At 41.9% G+C, this 22134-nt stretch overlaps 1 protein-coding gene across 2 annotated transcripts in view; it reads right to left on the bottom strand.

Moving 5' to 3' along the window:
- The window catches only part of EEF1AKMT4 (EEF1A lysine methyltransferase 4), a 65177-nt gene that overhangs the window by 17033 nt on the left and 26010 nt on the right, over positions 1–22134 (bottom strand). The window contains exon 3 of one of the 2 annotated variants that reach the window (XR_008891205.1): positions 20499–20831. Coding sequence is in view for 1 of the 2 variants with exons in the window: in XM_056565644.1 (XP_056421619.1) it covers positions 20544–20831 (288 nt within the window). In the remaining variant the exon portion in view is untranslated. Of the gene's footprint in view, positions 1–18574; positions 20832–22134 lie in introns of those variants that run through there. The other variant, XM_056565644.1, reaches the window with a different exon arrangement.

The raw sequence follows: 22134 nt of genomic DNA, 5'->3' as shown, positions 1-22134 counted from the left end.
TGTGTCAAAACTGCGCCTGCACCAACTGAAGAAGCATCCACTTCCAAAATGAATGACTTGCCTGGATTTGGTCTTGACAACACAGGAGCAGAAGCAAAGGCGGATTTTAACTGTTTGAACGCTTCTTCAGCCTCAGGAGTCCAGTCCTTCAGATTACCAGTTTTCTTGGTAAGAAAGACGATGGGTGCAACCAAGGTGGAATAGTGTGGAATAAATTGCCGATAATAATTAGCAAAGCCGAAGAAGCGCTGAATCGCTTTCAAGCCAGAAGGTCGAGGCCAATACAGTACAGCGGACAACTTGTTAGGATCCATTTGTAGACCTTGACTGAGTTGATTGTCTCAGAGGCGCTGTAAAACTTGGCGGAGGTGAGAACGATGAATGTAGAGATTGGGCAAGTAGATGATAATGTCACCCAAATAGACAATGACACAGGAGTATAGGAGGTCAAGAAAAATGTCATTGACAAACTCCTGGAAGACTGCTGGAACATTACAGAGTCCAAATGGCATCACCAGATACTCGAAGTGTCCGTCACGAGTATTGAATGAGGTCTTCCACTCCTCCCATTCTCATATAGGAATCAAATTATAGGCCCCAGGAAGATCTAGTTTAGAGAAGATCCTGGCACCCCGGAGACGATCAAATAATTCAGAGATTAAAGGAAGTGGGTAGTGGTTCTTTATTGTAATTTTATTCGAGCCTCGGTAGTCGATGCAAGGTCGCAGAGACCAGTCTTTCTTTTCCACAAAGAAGAACCCTTTTGAAGATTCTCCTGGATGTAATTAGACATAGCCTGAGTTTCAGGGACCAATAAAGGGTAGATTCTGACCTGGGGGGGTGTGCAGTAAGTCGAAAGGACAATCATATGGACGATGAGGTAGTAAGACTTCAGCTCGTTTTTCACTGAAGACATCAGCAGAGTCCAGAAGGAACGAAGTCAAACCGGGCAGAGGGCAAGAAGATGATTCCAACTTAGCCAAACGTGTTTGTATACAGTGGTTGTTGAAATGCGGTCCCCAACGGAGAACTTCTCCAGTTTTCCAATCCAGCTGCGGCTCATGGAGTTGCAACCCCTGTAGGCCAAGCAGGAGAGGAGAAGTACAATCAGGGAGTAAATAAAAAGTCAAGTTCTCCTTATGCAAGGCTCTGACCTGCATAGACAACTGTTCAGTGCCGTAAAGCACAGTAGAGTCCAGTCTTTCTCCCTTGACCATAGAGATGTACAAGGTCTTTAATAGGCGAGATACAGGAAGATGATACATATGTACTAGGGAGGCATCAATAAAATTTCCAGCGGACCCAGAGTCTAAGATTTCAAGAACAGAGACAATCTCTTTGGAGGGTAAAAAAAGCTGGATCGTCAAATTAAATTTTGGAGAGGTGGTATTCACATCTAGGGAGGCCTCTCCCACAAACCCTAGGTGTGAGCGTTTCCTTGACTGTGGACGTAGAGGACAATCTTTTAGGAAATTATCCACACTGGCGCAGTAGAGGCATAGATTTTCAGTTCGTCAGCGAGTTCTTTCCTGCAGGGTCAGGCGAGATCGATCCACTTACATAGCCTCCACTGCGGGAGGCAATGTAGAAGTTTGCGGTAGTTGCTGGAAAACAGGTGCCAGACTCCTTTTCTTGGCGAATTTCCTCACGTCACTCAGAGAAACGGATATCAATCCGGGATGCCAACTGTATAAGATGATTTAAGGTAGAAGGCAATTCCCGGGCAGCAAGGGCATCCTTGATATGGCTGGATAGTCCTTTCTTGAAGGTGGCACAAAGAGCTTCATTTTTCCATGATAACTGATGCCAGGGTACGAAACTGAATGGCAAACTCGCCCACAGAGGAGTTGCCCTGCGAAAGATTCAGTAACTCCGTATTAGCCAAGAAGGCTCGGGTAGGTTCTTCAAAGACACCCCGAAATTCCGTCAGGAAAGCCTGGAGATTGCTTGTGAGAGCATCACTGCGATCTTAAATCGGAATTGTCTAGGCCAAAGCCCTTCCAGTTAGGAGACTGATGACGAAGGCCACCTTTGCTCGTTCTGTACGGAATTGTTCCGCCATGAGTTCGATGTGCATGGAGCACTGAGTCACGAAACCCTGACAGGACTTGGGATCCCCCTCAAATTTCTCTGGAAGAGACAAGCGGAGTGTCGTTGTCGGAAGCAGTAGTGGAGCAGGAGGAGGCTGTGGTTGTGACAGTGCTGCTGAGCAGTTAGCAACTGCTGCATCATGGTGGATAACTGCTGTGCTTGCTGGGCCAACTGCTGTGACTGGTGCTGCACGATAGAAGCGAGATCCAGGTTATCTGACAGAGGAACCCCAGCGGGATCCATGGCCAGATCTTGCTGTAACGGAGCTGGATGTGGATCCTCTAATCTGTGTGGCTAATGACACAGACCGCATCGGGGAGTGGAGTCTAAGGTGCCGCTCTTCTTCACCAGAGCCCGCCGCAAGGCAATATGGGCTTGCTGCAGCAGGCGACACCCAGGTTGCTACCCCACACGGCTCGACCACACAGGTAGCTGGGCAAGGTGAGGTACCAAAGGATAAGGCAGTAGCGTAGCCAACGTAGCAGAAGGTCAAGACAGCGGCAAAGGTGCGGAGTCAAATAACGTAGTGGGAAGGTCTGGATATACGGGTAAGGCAACAGGCAAAATGGAACACTTAATCTCAGGCTAGGGGCACTAAAGATCCGGCAGGGAAGTGTGGGAGGTGCAGGGACTTTTAGTGTGGTGTCAGATGCAAACACTAATTATGGGCGCACTGGCCCTTTAAATTTCAGAGCTTCGGTGCACGCACGTCCTAGGAGACGGGGGCGCGCGCGCCACATCTGAGACACAGAGGCAGTGGAGCATGGTGAGTGATCGGCTGAGATTCGCATGTGGGTGTGCCGCGCGATGTGAATCCCAGCCCCACTGGCAGATAGGGACACTGCGCTCACGGCCGAAGTTAACAATAACTTTGTTGATACACCTTTTTGGTTACTATTATGAATAGTTAATTTAATCCTCGAAGTTGGACTGTAGGCTAGGCAAACAGGCTGGATTAGTAGAAAGTAAGCCTGACTTTTACCTATGCCTTAGACTATGGCAGTCTCCTTGTGTGGTGTGACATGAGTTGCAGAGCAACATATGCCCTCCTGACTGGGCAGAACTCAACTAACAAGAGAGAACTAGAACCACCTCTTCCCTGGCTAGGGGGGTGGGAGTTTGGAAGCTCTTGCAGTGTCAATGCACGGCAATGATCTGTGTATGAGATCGGTATGTGCAATGTAATAGCCACTAGGGGGGGCTATAACAATGCAAAAAAAAAAAAAAAAGTGTGAAATAAAAGTTAATAAAGATAATTTAACACCTTCTCTAATAAAATGTCCCTAACTGAAATGTCCGAACTATAAAAATATATCGATAATTGAACCGCACGGTCATTGGCGTACGTGCCAAAAAATAGCATATTTTTGGTCACTTTTTACATCATAAAGAAAAATGAATAAAAAGTGATCAAAAAGTCAGATCAATTTAAAAATGGTACCGATAAAAACTCAGATCACGGCGCTATAGCGGCCCGTACAAGGAAAAATAAAAAAGTTATAGGGGTCAGAAGATGTATAAATTATCCTGCACGTTCTTATTTAATTTTTTTTAAAGAATACAAAATCAAACCTATATAAATAGGGTATCATTTTAACTGTATGGACCTACAGAATAAATATAAATTGTCATTTTTACTGAAAAATGCACTGCGTAGGAACGGAAGCCCCCAAAAGTTACAAAATTGTGTTTTTTCTTCAATTTTGTCGCATAATGAATTTTTTTTCTGCTTTGCCTTGGATATTTTGGTAAAATGACTAATGTCACTGCAAAGTAGAATTGGTGGCGCAAAATATAAGCCATAATATGGAATTTTAGGCGCAAAATTGAAAGCATCATGATTTTTAGAAGGTGATGAGGAAAAAATTAAAATGCAAAAAAGGAAAACCCTGCGTCCTTAAGGGGTTAAGGACCAGAGCATTTTTTTGTACATCTGACCACTGAAGCATTAATAACTCTGGGATGCTTTTATTTATGAATTTGATTGAGAGAATGTTTTTTCGTGACATATTCTTCTTTAACATAGTGGTAATTTTTTGTCGATACTTGCATCATTTATTAGGGAAAAATTCCCAAATTTCATGAAAAATTCAAAAACTTTTCATTTTTCTAACTTTGAAGCTCTCTGCTTGTAAGGAAAATAAACATACCAAATAAATTATATATTGAGTCACATATACAATATGTCTACTTTATATTTGCATCATAAAGTTGACATGTGTTTACTTTTGGAAAGACATCAGAGGGCTTCAAAGTTCAGCAGCAATTTTCCAATTTTTCACAAAATTTTCTAAATCTGAATTTTTCAGAGACTAGTTCAGTTTTTAAGTGGATTTGAGGGGCCTTTATATTAGAAATACCTCATAAATGACTGCATTATAAAAACGGCACCCCTCAAAGTATACAAAATGACATTCAGAAAGTTTGTTAACCCTTTAGGTGTTTCACAGGAATAGCAGCAAAGTGAGGGAAAAAATTCTAAATCTAAATTTTTTACACTAATACGTTCTTGTAGACCCAGTTTTTATATTTTTACAAGGGGTAAAAAGAGAAAAAGTCCCCCAAAATGTGTAACCCAATTTCTCTGGAGTAATGAAACACCTCATATGTGTATGTCAAGTGCTCTGTGGGTGCACTATAAGGCTCAGAAGGGAAGGAGCGACGATGGGATTTTTGAGAGAGAGTTTTTCTGAAATGGTTTTTGGGGAGCATGTCACTTTTAGGAAGCCCCATGGTGCAAGAACAGCAAACAAAGCCAAAAAAAAAAAACACATGGCATACTATTTTGGAAACTACACCAATCAAGGAACGTAACAAGGGGTACAGGTGTTTGACGACTTTTCTTTAAAGTTGGATTTGTAAATTAATTAATTTATTTATTTTTTCACAAAAATGCAAGTTTTCCACCCAATTTAAAATTTTTACAATGGGTAATAGGAGAAAATGCCCCTCAAAATGTGTAATCCCATCTCTTCTGAGTATGAAAATATCCCATGTGTGGACAACAAGTGCTCTGCAGGAGCACTACAATGCTCAGAAGAGAAGGAGTCACATTTGGTTTTTTGAAAGCAAATTTTGCTGAAATGGTTTTTGGGGGGCATGTCCCATTTAGGAAGCCCCTGTGGTACCAGAACAGCAAAGAAAAAAAAAAGAAAAATAAACACATGGCATACTATTTTGGAAACTACACCCCTCAAGGAATGTAACAAGGGGTACAGTGAGCCTTAACAAATCCGACTGTAACACCTTAACAACAGGTGTTTGACAAATGTCTGCTAAATTTGGACGTGAAAATTACTTTTTTTTCATTAAAATGCTGGTGCTACCCAAAATGTTTCATTTTCAAAAGGGGTAATAGGAGAAAAAGCCTCCCAAAATTTGTAACCCCATTTCTTCTTAGTATGCAAATACCCCATATGTGGATTTAAAGTGCTCTGCGGGCAAACTACAATGCTCAGAAGAGAAGGAAGCCATTGAGCTTTTGGAGAGAGAATTTGGTTGGAATGGAAGTCAGGGGCCATGTGCGTTTACAAAGCCCCCATGGTGCCATAACAGTGAACCCCCATGTAACCCCATTTTGGAAACTACACCCCTCACAGAATGTAACCAGGTATGCAGTGAGCATTTACACCCCACTGGTATTTGACAACAGTGGACTGTGCAAATCTATATATATAAAACTCAATGTGTGTGTGTATGTGTGTATGTTCCAGCATCATGTCCAAACGGCTAAAGATATTAACATGAAACTTGGCCACGTTACTTATATGTCAACAACAAACATAGGATAGGTGATTTAACCCTTACTCACCCCCATTTGCCAGGGGCGGGGTTTATGTTTAAAGTCCCATACAAGTCAATGGGAAATATATGTTACTGCATAACTTCCAAACGGCTGGAGATATTTCGATAATACTTGGTCACGTTACTTATAAGTCCTCTTAAACTATAGGATAGTTAATTTAACCCTTAAGTACCCGCATTTGTGAGGGTCGGGGTTTTTGTCCCATGCAAATCAATGGGAAATGTATGTTCCCACATAACTTCCGTACGGCTGGAGATATTTCAATAGCTGGTACACATTTTACAGGTCGGGATAGAAGGCCGACATAGGAGGTCGGGATAGGGGGTTGGGATAGGAGGACCGGGATAAGAGGACGCGATAGGACGACTGGATAGGAGGTCGGGATAGATGGACTGGATAGGACAGGATATGAGGACTGGATAGGAGGTCGAGATAGGAGGATGGGATAGGAGGTCAGGATAGGAGGTTGGGTTAGATGGACTGGATAGGAGGTCGGGATAGGAGGTCATGGTATGAGGTTGGGATATGACAACAATATATGAGGACGGGATATGAAGTCAAAAGCTTCCTCTTTTGTTGATTTTCCTCCCCAACAAGAATGAGGAAGGAAAAACCGGGCAACGCCGGGTACTCAGCTAGTGAAAAATAAAATGTTTCATTTTCACAGCCCACTGTTCCAAAAATCTGTCAGACCCCTGTGGGGCATAAATGCTCACTGCACCCCTTATTAAATTCTGTGAGGGGTGTATTTTTATTGAGGGGGTGCTAATTGGGTGTGTATATATAGTGTTTTACTTTTTATTTTGTGTAGTGTAGTGTTTTTAGGGTACATTCACACGGGCGGAGGTTTACGGCGAGTTTCTTGCCGAGAGTTTGAGCTGCAGCGGAAAATATGCTGCATCTCAAACTTACCCTGTACATTCACATGGGGGAGGGGGGAGTTGTGGAACCTTCAGCTGTTGCAAAACTACAATTCCCAGAATGCACTGACAGACCATATATGCTGGGAGTTGTAGTTATGCAACAGCTGGAGGCACATTGGTTGCAAAACACTGAGTTTGTTACTTAACTCTGTTTCCCAGCCAGTGTGCCTCCAGCTGTTGCAAGAACTACAACTCCCAGCATGTACGGTCTATCATTGCATGCTGGGAGTTGTAGTTTGCAACAGCTGGAGGAACACTGGTTCTGAAACACTGAGTTAGGTAACAAACTCAGTGTTTCGTAACCAGTGTGCCTTGAGCTGTTGCAAAACTACAGCCGAAGGGCATGATGGGACTTATAGTTATGCAACAGCTGGAGGAACACTACTGCAACTCCCAGCATGCCCTTCGGTAGTTTGTGCATGCTGGGGATTGTAGTTATGCAATTTCTGGAGGCACATTTTTTCATAGAAAAAATGTGCCTCTAGCTGTTGCATAACTACAACCCCCAGCATGCACAAACTACCGAAGAGCATGCTGGAAATAGTAGTGCCTTCTGCTGTTGCATAACAACTCCCAGCATGCCCTTTTGTGCATGCTGGGAGTTGTTGCTAAGCAACAGCAGGAGGCCAGCCTTACCTCCTGCCACCGCTGTCTTCGCTCCGGGGGCCCTGATGCCAGGGATCGGGGGGCCCCACTCCAGGTACTCACTCCCTACACTCGCTCTAGCCTTCCAAAATAGGGGCGGAGCGGGTACTGTTAGGGACACCCCCAAAGCAGGAGTCCTGATTCTTCCGCCGGTAACGCCTGACGAATCAGAAGGATCGTGAGGGGACACCAGTGCCACCTCACTCCTGCTGCTATTGGGCGATAGGTGCTGAGTCGGACGGCACCCATCACCCTTTTTTTCTGGGTCACGCAAATCTGAATTGATCGGCGATTTGACCCCCCCCCAGAGGTTTGCACGGCGTGCCTGCTGAATGATTTCAGCAGGCATCCCGTCCAGTCCCCGCCCGGCGAGCGGCAGGGACCGAAATTCCCACGGGTGTACAGGTACGCCCTTGGTCCTTAAGTACCAGGATGTCAGGGTGTACCCGTACGCCCATGGTCCTTTAGGTTGTTAAAGTAAACCTGTCACTCGGAATGGAGAATTATACATTGGTACATATATGTCAGCTGTATATATTTTCTTTAGCATAGATACATTTATACTCCATACTAGCTTATTTGCATTCAGTAATATCTTCTGCTGTATGGAGTTACCATGGTTACATTTCTAAATGAGAAATATACTGACACCAAAGTTTACAGTAACCGATATTCTAGCTTCAAAACTTACATTATCAGAAATAAAACTCAGCTGCTCACAAATGCTTACCGTATTTGCTCAATCATAAGACAACTCTGATTATAAGATGCCCCCCCAACTTTGGATCTTATTGAAAAAAAAAAAAAGTCTGAATGTAAGATATTTTATGGAGAGTGGACATTACATGTCCCCTCATGCATACCTCCGATTGCGCGAACGTGTCGGATGATTGGACGTATGCATACTTCCTATAGCAGGAAGGGGTTAATGCTCAGGAGACCCCCTCCTCTCGGCCCAAGAAGAGGCCACTGACCTAGTAGAGTGGGCTTTGAGATTTGAAGGTGAAGTCCTGAGGACACATAAGCTAGGGATATATGGGGACATTTATCATTGTTGCTTTGGTAAGTGAGTTCTGTACTTTTTTTTTTTTGCTTTGGATTTGCTCAAGTGTGACATATTTATCATACTATCACAGGGGATTGATAAATTTGGCTTACATAAGCAAAAAACAAAATCACTTTGGAATGCCATAAGCAAAAAAAAAAGTGTGTGTTTATTACATTTTTGTTACCACTTTTTCCCCTCTCAATGTTCTAACCCATTTTGTTTTCATTTAATTTCGATGACAAGCTTTTTTTTTTGTTTAATATTAACATTTTGTAACGAGGGCTTGTGGGGGAGTGTTTTTTTGATTAAAAGTTTTTAAATGTGTTTTTTTTTTACTTATTTACTTAGTAGTCTTATAGACAGAGTCCATTACTAAGCCGGGGCTTAGCATTTGCCTCAAACATCGCTAACCCCTGATTATTACCCCAGTACCCACTGCCACAGGGGTGTCAGGAAGAGTCGGTACCAACATGCACGGAGTGTCAAAAATGGCGCTTCTGGGCCTAGGCGGTAAGAGGTTGGTGTTATTAAGGCTGGGGAGGGCTAGTAACAATGGTCCTCGTCCACCCTGGTAACGTCAGGCTGTTTCTGTTTGGTTGGTATCTGGCTGAAAATAAAAATACAGGGAACCCTATGCATTTAACATTTAATTATTTATAAAAAAATAAAAAAAATTAAAAAGAAAATAAATAACAAAATCACATAGGCTTCCCCATATTTTGATTCTCAGCCAAATACCAATCAAGCAGAAACAGCCTAACATTACCACGACGGGCGAGGACCATTTTTACTGGCCCTCCCCAGCCTAAATAATGCCAGTCTGTTACAGCCTAAGCCCAGGAGCGCCATTTTTGATGCTCCGGGCCTGATAGCGGCTCTTCCCGGCACCCCGGTGGTGGTGGGTACCGGGGTAATAATTGGGGGTTAGCGCTAGCTGTTTTTGGTACTAACGCTAGGCTTAGTAATGGATTCTGTCTATAAGACAGCTTCCACTTCTAAGCCTGTAAAGTAAATAAAACAAAATAAACAAACATTTAAAAAAAAAAAAAACTTTTATTACACAAAACACTCCCTCACAAGCCCTCACTAACCATTTCATTAACATTAAAGAAATAAAAGACAAAAAATAATAAAAACACTGTTCATCATCGTAGTCCACAGAATACACCGCTCTGAAATGAGGAAAAAAAAAAACACACAAAAAGGAAAATAGGTTAGTACATTTATTGTAACCCGCCCGCACCGTATGACTACAACTCCCAGCATGCCCATCACAGTAAGGACATAATGAGAGTTGTAGTCATGCAGCAGGGCTGGGGGGAAATGTGCAAGCGGGTGAAAAGCTTGTCACCTGCCCCCACTGCATGACTACAACCCCCAGCATGCCCTTACAGTAAGGACATGTTGGGCGTTCTAGTCATGTAGCACGGGCGGGTGACAAGCTTGTCTAACACACTCCCCCTATGCCGCACAACTACAATTCCCAGCATGTCCTTACAGTAAGGACATGCTGGGAGTTGTAGTAGTGTTGCGTGGGCAGGAGATGTGCAGAAGAGTGACAAGCTTATCACCCTCCTGTACATCTCCTACACGCTCGTCCCACCATGCCTGTGAAAATGAAAGTTAAAAAAAAAGTTGCACAAGAAGTCTCACCTGCGACTTTTTGCACAGCTTCGCTCCCCGATCACCCCCCCCCCCCCCCAGCTATTGCAGGACTACAACACACAGCATGCCCTTATAGTGAGGACATGCTGGGAGTTGTAGTCCCAACACCTTGCAGGCAGGTGGTAGATGTGAGTGGGTGTCGGGGAGTGGAGATGTGCAAAAAGTCACAAAGTCTCACGTGTGACTTTTTTTATATGCTGTCATAGGCAAGTTTGTAAGCCAGATCTGATCTTGCTTACCCTTGCAACTTTTTGAAGGGGGTTTGTGACTTATTTGCTTGCGTGTGACTTTCGCAATGATAAATCTTGGAACACTGCAAAGTAAAAGCTGTAGATTGCTTAGGTAGGGCAGATTGGTATTATTTGTGCTTACCCACAAAAAAGTTACACAAAAAAATTGCTTAGGCGCATGTGCGATTTTTTGTGCGACTTTTGTAAGCAACAAAAAGTTGCTTAAATCCCTTGATAAATGTCCCTCTATGTTTCTTATACTCTAACTAGTGATGAGCGAACTTACAGTAAATTCGATTCGTCACGAACTTCTCGGCTCGGCAGTTGATGACTTTTCCTGCATAAATTAGTTCAGCCTTCAGGTGCTCCGGTGGGCTGGAAAAGGTGGATACAGCCCTAGGAGACTCTTTCCTAGGAATGTATCCACCTTTTCCAGCCCACCGAAGCACCTGAAGGCTGTACTAATTTATGCAGGAAAAGTCATCAACTGCCGAGCCGAGAAGTTCGTGACGAATCGAATTTACTGTAAGTTCGCTCATCTCTAACTCTAACCTCTCAAACATCAAATTTTCAACTGATTTTGGCTCCTTAACGATGCAGGACGTAAATGTACGTCCTGGTGCGGTGGTACTTAACGCACCAGGACGTACATTTACGTCCTAAGCATAACCGCGGGCATCGGAGCGATGCCTGTGTCATGCGCGGCTGATCCCGGCTGCTGATCACAGCCAGGGACCCTCAGGTGCCGGGATCAATACAGATCCCGGCATCTGCGGCAGTGCGCGATTTGAATGAATGATCGGATCGCCCGCAGCGCTGCTGCGGGGATCCGATCATTCATAGTGCCGCACGGAGGTCCCCTCTCCTTCCTCCGTGCGGCTCCCGGCGTCTCCTGCTCTGGTCTGTGATCGAGCAGACCAGAGCAGGAGATGACCGATAATACTGATCTGTTCTATGTCCTATACATAGAACAGATCAATATTAGCAATCATGGTATTGCTATGAATAGTCCCCTATGGGGACTACTCAAGTGTAAAAAAAAAAAAAGTAAAAAAATGTAAAAGTAAAAAAAAAAAAAGGGAAAAATCCCCTCCCCCAATAAAAAAGTAAAACGTCCGTTTTTCCTATTTTACCCCCAAAAAGCGTAAACATTTTTTTTTATAGACATATTTGGTACCGCCGCGTGCGTAAATGTCCGAACTATTAAAATAAAATGTTAATGATCCCGTACGGTTAACAGCGTGAATGAAAAAAAAAAGTCCAAAATTCCTACTTTAATACATTTTATTAAAAAAAAAGATAAAAAATTTATTTAAAGTTTTTTATATGCAAATGTGGTATAAAAAAAAAAGTACAGATCATTGCGCAAAAAATGAGCCCCCATACCGCCGCTTATACGGAAAAATAAAAAAGTTATAGGTCATCAAAATAAAGGGATTATAAACGTACTAATTTGGTTAAAAAGTTTGTGATTTTTTTTTAAGCGCAACAATAATATAAAAGTATGTAATAATGGGTATCATTTTAATCGTATTGACCCTCAGAATAAAGAACACACGTCATTTTTACCATAAATTGTACGGCGTGAAAACGAAACCTTCCAAAATTAGCAAAATTGCATTTTTCGTTTTAATTTCCCCACAAAAATAGTGTTTTTTGGTTGCGCCATACATTTTATGATATAATGAGTGATGTCATTACAAAGGACAACTGGTCGCGCAAAAAACAAGCCCTCACACTAGTCTGTGGATGAAAATATAAAAGAGTTATGATTTTTAGAAGGCGAGGAGGAAAAAATGAAAACGTAAAAATTAAATAGTCTGAGTCCTTAAGGCCAAAATGGGCTGAGTCCTTAAGGGGTTAATGCACCAGGACGTACATTTACGTCCTAAACATAACCACGAGCATCGGAGCGATGCCCGTGTCATGCACGGCAGGTCCTGGCTGCTGATCGCAGCCAGGGACCCACCCGTAATGGCGGACATCCGCGATCCTGCGGATGTCGGCCATTAACCCCTCAGATGCCGTGATCAATACAGATCACGGCATCTGCAGCATCACGGTCATTAAAATGGATGATCGGATCCCCGCAGCGCTGCCGCTGCGATAAGATCATCCAGCACGGCAGACTGAGGTCCCCTCACCTGGCTCTGCTGCCTTCCCGGGGTCTTCTGCTCTGATCTGCCTTCCCGAAGACCAAAGCAGAAAATGACTGATAGCACTGAACAGTATTAGCAATCGAATGATTGCAATAAATAGTCCCCTATGGGGACTATTAAAAGTGTAAAAATAAAAGTTAAAAAAATAAATGAAAAACCCCTCCCCCAAAAAACGTAAATTGTCCCATTTTCCTATTTCACCCCCAAAAAGTGTTAACAATATTTTATATACATATTTGGTATTGCCACATGCGTAAATATCTGAACTATTAAAATAAAATGTTAATGATACCGTATGTAAACAGCGTGAACGTAAAAAATAAAAAGTCCAAAATAGCTGCTTTTTTTTAATCATTTTTTATTAATATTTTTTTGGAATAAAATGTTGATTAAAAGTTTTATATAAGCAAATATCGTATCAATAAAGTACAGATCACGGTGCAAAAAATTACGCCTCATACCGCCACTTATACCGAAAAATGAAAAAGTTATAGGTCTTCAAAATAGGGGAATTTTAAAACGTACTAATTTGGTTAAAAAGTTTGAGTTTTTTTTTTTTTTAAGTGCATCAGTAATAGAAAAGTATGTTATAATGGGTATAATTTTAATCGTATTGAGGCAAAGAATAAAGAACATGTCATTTATACCGTAAATTTTACGGCGTGAAAACGAAACCTTCCAAAATTAGCAAAATTGCAGTTTTCTTTTTAATTTCACCACACATAGTATTTTTTGTTGTTGCGCCATACATTTTATGGTAAAATGAGTGATTTCATTACAACGGACAACTGGTCATGCAAAAAACAAGCCCTCATACTAGTCTGTGGATGAAAATATAAAAGAGTTATGATTTTTTGAAGGCGAGGAGGAAAAAATGAAAAAAAAATTTAAATTTAAATTGTCTGCGTCCTTAAGGCCCAAATGGCCTGAGTCCTTAAGGGGTTAAAAAGGGTACTCCGGTGGATTTATTTTTTAAATCAACTGGTGCCAGAAAGTTAAACAGATTTGTAAGTTAATTCAGGTAGAAAAAACAGGCATGGTTGCACATCTACAATCTTGTATAATGATCTGATTGCTTCTCAGCATAACATTTTGATCAAAAAGTACAAGCCCGCACGCCACGTCAAGGCCACCTATTCAGAGTGGGTCCCTAACATCCCTAGCATAAAATGGCGTAGCACCGGGCAGCGACCACCACCGCCGCGGCACCAGGGGGGGGGGGGGGGGGGGTGAACGACCCACTGGCAGAGCGGCCCCAATGCCACTCAAACCAGTCTATGGGCCGCACCCCCCCCCCCCCCCCCCACAGACACGGCGGCAACGGACACCGCACAGCACCACACCAGTGTGAGCTAGGGACGATAGGGACCCACTCTAAATAGGTGGCCTTGACGTGGCGAGTGGGCTTTATACTTTTTGATCAAAACGTATATACTAACAACCGGTTAGTTTTTGAAATTATGCTGAGAAGCAATTGGATCATTGTGCAAGATTGTAGATGTGCACCATGTCGGTTTTCTACTTGAGTAAATATTTGTAAGTTACTTCTATTAAAAAAATCTTAATCCTTCCAGTACTTATTATGTGCTGAATACTACAGTGGAAATAATTTTCTTTTGGGAGCACAGTGCTCTCTGCTGACATCTCTGTCCATTTTAGGAACTTTCCAGAGAAGCATATGTTTGCTATGGAGATTTTCTCCTACTCTGGACAGTTCTTAAAAAGGGGTTGTGCGCTGCCCTGCCTTTCGGAGCTCCGCTCGCAGCGTCCGGAAGTTCATTACTCCGAATACTGTGTGCAGGCTTCCGTGTTCGCGGCTGCCCCCTCGTGATGTCACGCCCGCCCCCTCAACGAAAGTCTATGGGAAGGGGGCGTGACTGCTGTCACACCCCCTTCCCATAGACTTTCTTTGAGGGGGCGGGCGTGACGTCACAAGGGGCTGAGCGTGATGTCACAAGGGGGCGGCCGCGAACACGGAAGCCCGCACACAGCGTTCGGAGTAATGAACTTCTGGACGCTGCGAGCAGAGCTCTGAAAGGCAGGGCACCGCTCCGCACAACCCCTTTAAAATGGACAGAGATGTCAGCAGAGAGCACTGTGCTTGTGACGTCAGCAGAGAGCTCTGTGTTCCAAAAAGAAAACAATTTCCTCTGTATTATTCAGCAGCTAATAAGTACTGGAAGGATTAAGATTTTTTAATAGAATTTACAAATCTGTTTAACTTTCTGGCACCAGTTTATATAAAAAAAAAAAAAAATTAAAATATAATAATAATAATAAAGTTTTCCACCGGTGTACCTCTTTAACCCCTTAAGGACTCAGGGTTTTTCCGTTTTTGCACTTTCGTTTTTTCCTCCTTACCTTTTAAAAATCATAACCCTTTCAATTTTCCACCTAAAAATCCATATTATGGCTTATTTTTTGCGTCGCCAATTCTACTTTGCAGTGACAGTCATTTTACCCAAAAATGCACAGCGAAACGGAAAAAAAAATCATTGTGCGACAAAATCGAAAAAAAAACGCCATTTTGTAACTTTTGGGGGCTTTCGTTTCTACGCAGTGCATATTTCGGTAAAAATTACACCTTATCATTATTCTGTAGGTCCATACGGTTAAAATGATACCCTACTTATATAGGTTTGATTTTGTCGCACTTCTGGAAAAATCATAACTACATGCAGGAAAATTTATACGTTTAAAAATGTCATCTTCTGACCCCTATAACTTTTTTATTTTTCCACGTATGGGGCGGTATGAGGACTCATTTTTTGCGCCGTGATCTGAAGTTTTTATCGGTATGATTTTTGTTTTGATCGGACTTTTTGATCACTTTTTATTCATTTTTTAATGATATAAAAAGTGACCAAAATACGCTTTTTTGGACTTTGGAATTTTTTTGCGCGTACGCCATTGACCGTACGGCTTAATTAATGATATATTTTTATAGTTCGGACATTTACGCACGCGGCGATACCACATATGTTTATTTTTTATTTTTTTTACACTGTTTTATTTTTTTTATGGGAAAAGGGGGGTGATTCAAACTTTTATTAGGGAAGGGGTTAAATGACCTTTATTAACACTTTTTTTTTTTACATTTTTTTTGCAGTGTTATAGGTCCCATAGGGACCTATAACACGGCACACACTGATCTCTAATGCTGATCACTGGCGTGCATTAACACGCCTGTGATCAGCATTATCGGCGCTTGACTGCTCCTGCCTGGATCTCAGGCACGGAGCAGTCATTCGTCGATCGGACACCGGGGAGGCAGGTAAGAGCCCTCCAGGTGTCCGATCAGCTGTTCGGGACGCCGCGATTTCACCGCGGCGGTCCCGAACAGCCCGACTGAGCAGCCGGGTCACTTTCACTTTCACTTTCGAAGCGGCGGTCAGCTTTGACCGCCGCTTCTAAAGGGTTAATACCGCACATCGCCGCGATCGGCGATGTGTGGTATTAGCCGCGGGTCCCGGCCGTTGATTAGCGCCGGGACTGACGCGATATGATGCGGGATCGCGGCACGATCCCGCTTCATATCGCGGGAGCCGGCGCAGGACGTAAATATACGTCCTGCGTCGTTAAGGGGTTAAACAGAAGAAAATACGCCTTCTGGATTGGCCCAGTCAGAGTCCTGACCTCAACGCGATTGAGATGCTGTGACCTCAAGAAAGTGATTCACAGCAGACATCCCAAGAATATTGCTGAACTGAAACTGTTCTGTTAAGAGGAATGGTCAAGAATTACTCCTGACTATTGTGCATGTCCGATCTGCAACTACAGGAAATGTTTGCTTGAAGTTATTGCTGCCAAAGGAGGGAGGTTCAACCAGTTATTAAATCCAAGGGTTCACATACTTTTTCCACCTGCACTGGGAATGTTTACATGGAGTGTTCAATAAAAACATGGTAAAATTTAATTCTGTGTGTTTTATAAAAGTTTAAGCAGACTGTGATTGTCTATTATTGTGATGAAAATCAGATCACATTTTATGACCAATTTGTGCAGAAATCCATATAATTCCAAAGGGTTCACACACTTTCTTGCGACTGTATATGGTGCACATACACAAGAAAAACCTGAGAGTTTTATGCCAACAAACATTTTTACATTTGCAAAGCTTCGTGCCCAAAAAGCATGTTTTATAATGCTATAAAGCAGCCATGTGGAACCTATATAATGCAAATACACAAGAAATAAGTGCATTAAATGACCAAAGAGAAATAGTGTTGCATATAAATAAATTTTACGGGGCACTCTGGGGAAGAATATATAATAGATAGAGATATATCTCTCTAAAAACACCACACTTCCTGGATATGTTCCCTGTAAACCATCCTGCCTGACATGCATGGCTCCTGAGGCTCCCGTTGTCTTCTCTGGCTGCTTGATATTCTTTGCCATCCTTCTCTCCCCTTGCCTACATCTCTCGGCAACAACTGCAGCTCTGCTCATCCAGCTCACTCTCTGAGAGCAGCCCCACCCTCCTGCTCTGAGCGGCAATGAGAGGTTCACCATCTGATTGGCTAAGGCTGCAAACACCTCGCAGTTCACATCACTAAAGAGAGCATGGCTCATCAGTGCAGGACAGAAACCACATGGTCTGTCTCTTTCATAAGGGTGGGGGCTACATTCAGAGAGGGATTTATTCCCTCACTCCATGCATATAAATGACAACCAAAGAGGGGAACTGCTCTATACAGTTAATTATATTTAGACAATTAAATAGGTTGATAAAGGGGAAAGGATAGTCTGTATGCTTATAGTTCCCCAAAGTACCCCTTTAACGCCTTACATTACTTGGTTGCTTTGGAGTGTGCATAGAAATGCTCCTTCTGAAAAGGCTGCAAGCTGTCTGGAGCTCACACTAATGAAAGCTGGATTATGCACTGCATTGGAGGGAGCAGGACAGGGAGAACCACCTCCAGGGTCCAAATTTCTTGTTGCTAGGACCAAAAAAGGCAGGGTTTGTTTACAAAATTAAAGAGACCGAGACCCCCTAGTGGTCATTTAAAAAAAAAAAAATCACAGCTTTTGCAATCAATTTTTTTTAAATAATGTATATTAGGGAAATGTCTAGTTTTAAAGGAAGTATTAAATAAAAAAATAAAAAAAAGATGTTTCTAATGAGGGTAACAAAGTTCAGGAGTTTCTGCCACTTTGGGGTAAAAGAGAAAGACGACAAGCCCATACCTCAAGGACAGTGATACTAGATGTAATAAATTTAATACAATTGCGTAATTTATTGGCAGACACCGTGCTTCAAGTATCAAATGAATACAATTTATTAAAATATAAAATGCCCCTCACAGGGTCCTTGTGGGAGGAATAATCACATAGACATAACTAGAGATGAGCGAACTTACAGTAAATTCGATTCGTCACGAACTTCTCAGATCGGCAGTTGATGACTTTTCCTGCATAAATTAGTTCAGCTTTCCGGTGCTCCAGTGGGCTGGAAAAGGTGGATACATTCCTAGGAGACTCTTTCCTAGGAATGTATCCACCTTTTCCAGCCCACCGGAGCACCTGAAAGCTGAACTCATTTATGCAGGATAAGCCATCAACTGCCGAGCCGAGAAGTTCGTGACGAATCGAATTTACTGTAAGTTCGCTCATCTCTAGATATAACCTAAAACATAATAAAAAGTTTAAGCAAAAGTCATAAAAACAACAACAACTGCCAAATAGTCCTGCAATGTGACTGATAGTCCAGTATTAAACTAACAGTGTCCAGCAATATAATAAAAATATGATCGGTGGAATGTCCAATATATTGAACAAAGACACTGATGTAAAAAAGAATGAATGATATTACCTACTTCCCTCAGGAGACGGCACAGTAAAGTTGGTAATATTATTCATTCATTCTTTTTTACTGTAATGGTGACGGATGTTGGATGAGAAGATCTTGATGGCAGTCACCATTCCAGTAAAAAAAAGAATAAATGAATGATATTCCCAACTTTACTGTGCCGTCTCCTGAGTGAAGTTGGGAATATCATTCATTTATTCTTTTTTTTACTGGAATGGTGACTGTCATCAAGATCTTCTCATCCAACATCAATGTCAAATCTTATACATGCCCTTTTGATTCATTGGATACAGTATGCAAACAGGAAAAAAAAAAGTAGGATTCCCAGAAGGGTGGAGGCTGTTATGAGGTCAAGACCCTTTTTACAGCTATATTGTTGACCATGGTTTTGGTCTAGGAAGTCCATCAAGCTCATATCATTGTGATGGTCCGGTGTCCACAATTTTTGGTGCAAATTATTCACAATGAATCCTTGATCAGAATTTTCACTTTGGTCTGTTACCAGGTAAGGCAATAGAGGAATAGACACTTGACCATTTACTGAACAACCTCTAAAATTAGGATTTTCATGACAATGCTAAACAGAAGATTGACATTAAATGCAAGACCAAGTAGTAAAACACTCCTGTACTAAATATTTCAACTTTCCCCATTTATAAATGGCATTTCTGACACAAGATAACTGTTGGGTGTAAATGCGCGCTAGACAGATTTTCTGCATATTTTCTGCATAGAAATTTGCAGCAGATTGTAGTACCTGCAAAGTAGCAAAAATAAAATGAGACCATATATAGTGTAATTTTAAAAAAAGGGCTGTAAGAAAAACGTATTTTGCTTTGTTTTTCTTAACCCCTTAAGGACCAAGCGTTTAGTTTTTGCACATTTTAAAAATCATAACCCTTTCAATTTTGCACCTAAAAATCCATATGATGGCTTTTTATTTGCGCCACCAATTCTACTTTGTAATGACATCAGTCATTTTACCCAAAAATCTACGGCGAAATGGGGAAAAAAAAAAAATTGTGCAACAAAATGTAAGAAAAAACGCCATTTTGTAAATTTTGGGGGCTTCCGTTTCTACACCGTACATTTTTCGGTAACAATGACACCTTATCTTTATTCTGTAGGTCCATACGATTAAAAGGATATCCTACTTATATAGGTTTGATTTTGTATTACTTCTGAAAAAAAATCATATCTACATGCACGAAAATTAATACGGTTAAAATTGTCATATTCAGACCCCTATAAATTTTTTATTTTTCCCCATGAATGGGGCAGTATGAGGGCTCATTTTTTGTGGTGTGATCTGAAGTTTTAATCGGTACCATTTTTGTTGTGATCGGACCTTTTGATAATTTTTTTAATAAATTTTTATTGTATAAAAAGTGACCAAATATGGCATTTTTGACTTTGGATTTTTTTTTTGCGCGTACGCCATTGACCGTGCGGTTTATTTAATGATATATTTTTATGATTCTGACATTTACGCAAGCGGTGATACCATATATATGTTTGTTTTTATTAACACTTAATGGGAAAAGGGGGGTGATTCTGATTTTTATTAGGGATGGTGTTAAATCACATTTATTAACTTTTTATTTTTTATGTAGTGTTATAGCCCCCTTTAGGGGCTGTAACATTGCATTTATGGATTGCAGGCACTGTTCAATGCATTGCCATAGGAATGCATTGATCAGTGTTTTCTGCGCTTGATTGCTCAAGCCTGGATTTCAGGCTTCGAGCAATCAATTAAATGCCGATCGGACAGCCAGTAAGAAAGTAAGACACCTCCCGCTGTCCTCTCAGCTGCTCCGGACGCTGTGATTTCACCGCGGTGGTCCTGAACAGCTCCGCTGAGCTAACCAACAGTGTATTCTCCAGTTTTAGATGCCGCAATCAACTTTGATTGCAGCGTCTAAAGGGTTAATATCGGACATCAGCCAGATCGGCGATGTCCGGTATTAGCCGCCGGACCTGGTTGATGATAGCAACTAGGACCCTGCTGATATGAAGCGTGCTTAGCTTCTGAACACGCTTCACAGATCGGGAGCTGGCCACGGACGTAAATATACGTCTGTGGGGTCGTTAAGGGGTTAAAATAGATTACCCCTATTTACATTACATCACACTGTCCATGCCCATTGACCAGCTTTCTTCTTCCTTCATATATGGATATTATTAAGAAAGTCTTCATCATCGCATTCTAGAAGAGTTGGTGTTTGCTCCTGGTCCTCATGTGGCTTATAAAGACTCTGTCCACGGGCAAGATCTAAAGATGTCAGTTGTCCTCCTTTGTGCATAGTATAGAAGAAATAATGGAAGTCTTTACCATAAGTATCACATGACACAGACCAGCCATATTGAGGTTGTGCATAGTGACGAGCACGGAAATGTGGAGGGGAAAAGGTGATTGACATGAAGCATCCACGGGGGGTGAGGACCCGACTAACCTGCAGACAAGATAGATAGATAATAGAAGACAAGATCAACATGTCAGCAGCTTAGAAACTACATGGAAAGCAATGAGAAATGGAATGGAACACATGCAACAAAATAGGCAAAGTGGAGCATCAACATCGAGCAATAAAATCACGTCACATTATAGTCTGCATTCAACTTATCCATAAAGCAGAAAAACACCAAAGTTGTCCGGAGAAAGGATGGCAATGTGTATTGTTAAAAGTATAGGAAGGGGGACCTGATAACTGGAAAGGTAAGATGCAGATCAATGATTTATTGAGGGATTTCGATTCCAGAATCTCATAAACTTGTATTCTTACAAGAAGGCAGAGAGAAGCGTGTGTCTTCCCAAATAAAAAGATGCCTAGAGGCAACTTTGTTTCCATGACAACCTGACCAGACAACACTCTATACTGCCTTTGTCTCCATGGAAACTGACAGGGCCACAGATTTGTTTAGCATCAAAAACTCCACCTTTGATCATATTGAATAGGTTAGAACCGTTAGAGGACACCAATAACAAATACATAAGGTCAGAATGGCATTTGTGTTTGTTTTAAAGGGGTTGTCAAGGAAAAGAAAAACAGTTAATTTCATGCAAAAACAGCACCACACCTGTCCTCAGGTTGTGTATTGCATTACAACTCTGCTTTATTCACTTCAATGGAACTGAGCTGCAATACCATACACACGACATGAGGACAAGTGCCGTGCTGTTTTTTCTAACCCTAGATTACCCGAATGCGGCAGATTTATTGAAAGGCGCCCCTCAATAAATCCGGCCATTTTACAGATGGGTATGCCAGTCTTGGTAAACTCTCCCCTATATTCCAGATAATTATGCACATGGCATTTTTTGCCTGAACAGTCAGTATTGTGCATGGATTTTTTTTTGATCCTCAGTTATGTTACATGTGAATTTTCGGTTATGCACAGAACTTAAAAATCAACATTTTATATATTCACAGATCAAGTTACATATTAAAGGGGTTATCCACCATAAGGTGATTGGACATGCTTAGGAAGGATCAGTGATTGTCCTGGGGCTAAATGGCTGTTTTCTGAGTCAACCATAACCCTGTGGCTAGCTTTTTGTGAAATGGCTATTTCCTGCTGAAGTTACCTTTCTCCAACTAAAAGTCCCACGATTCCTTATTTGTGAGGTCACTTTTCACCCTCCCACACATCGGTCACCCCACCCATCTGTGCTCCCTTTCCATGCAATAGACCAATGTTATCTAACCAGGGTGTGTCCAGCTGTTTCAAAACTACAATTCCTTGCAGAAAGATTTT

This window comes from Hyla sarda, chromosome 3 (genome assembly GCF_029499605.1).
Source record: "Hyla sarda isolate aHylSar1 chromosome 3, aHylSar1.hap1, whole genome shotgun sequence".
NCBI lineage: Eukaryota > Metazoa > Chordata > Amphibia > Anura > Hylidae > Hyla > Hyla sarda.
The sequence above is the reverse complement of the archived record's forward strand: the minus strand, read 5'-3'. Positions and strand labels throughout refer to the sequence as shown.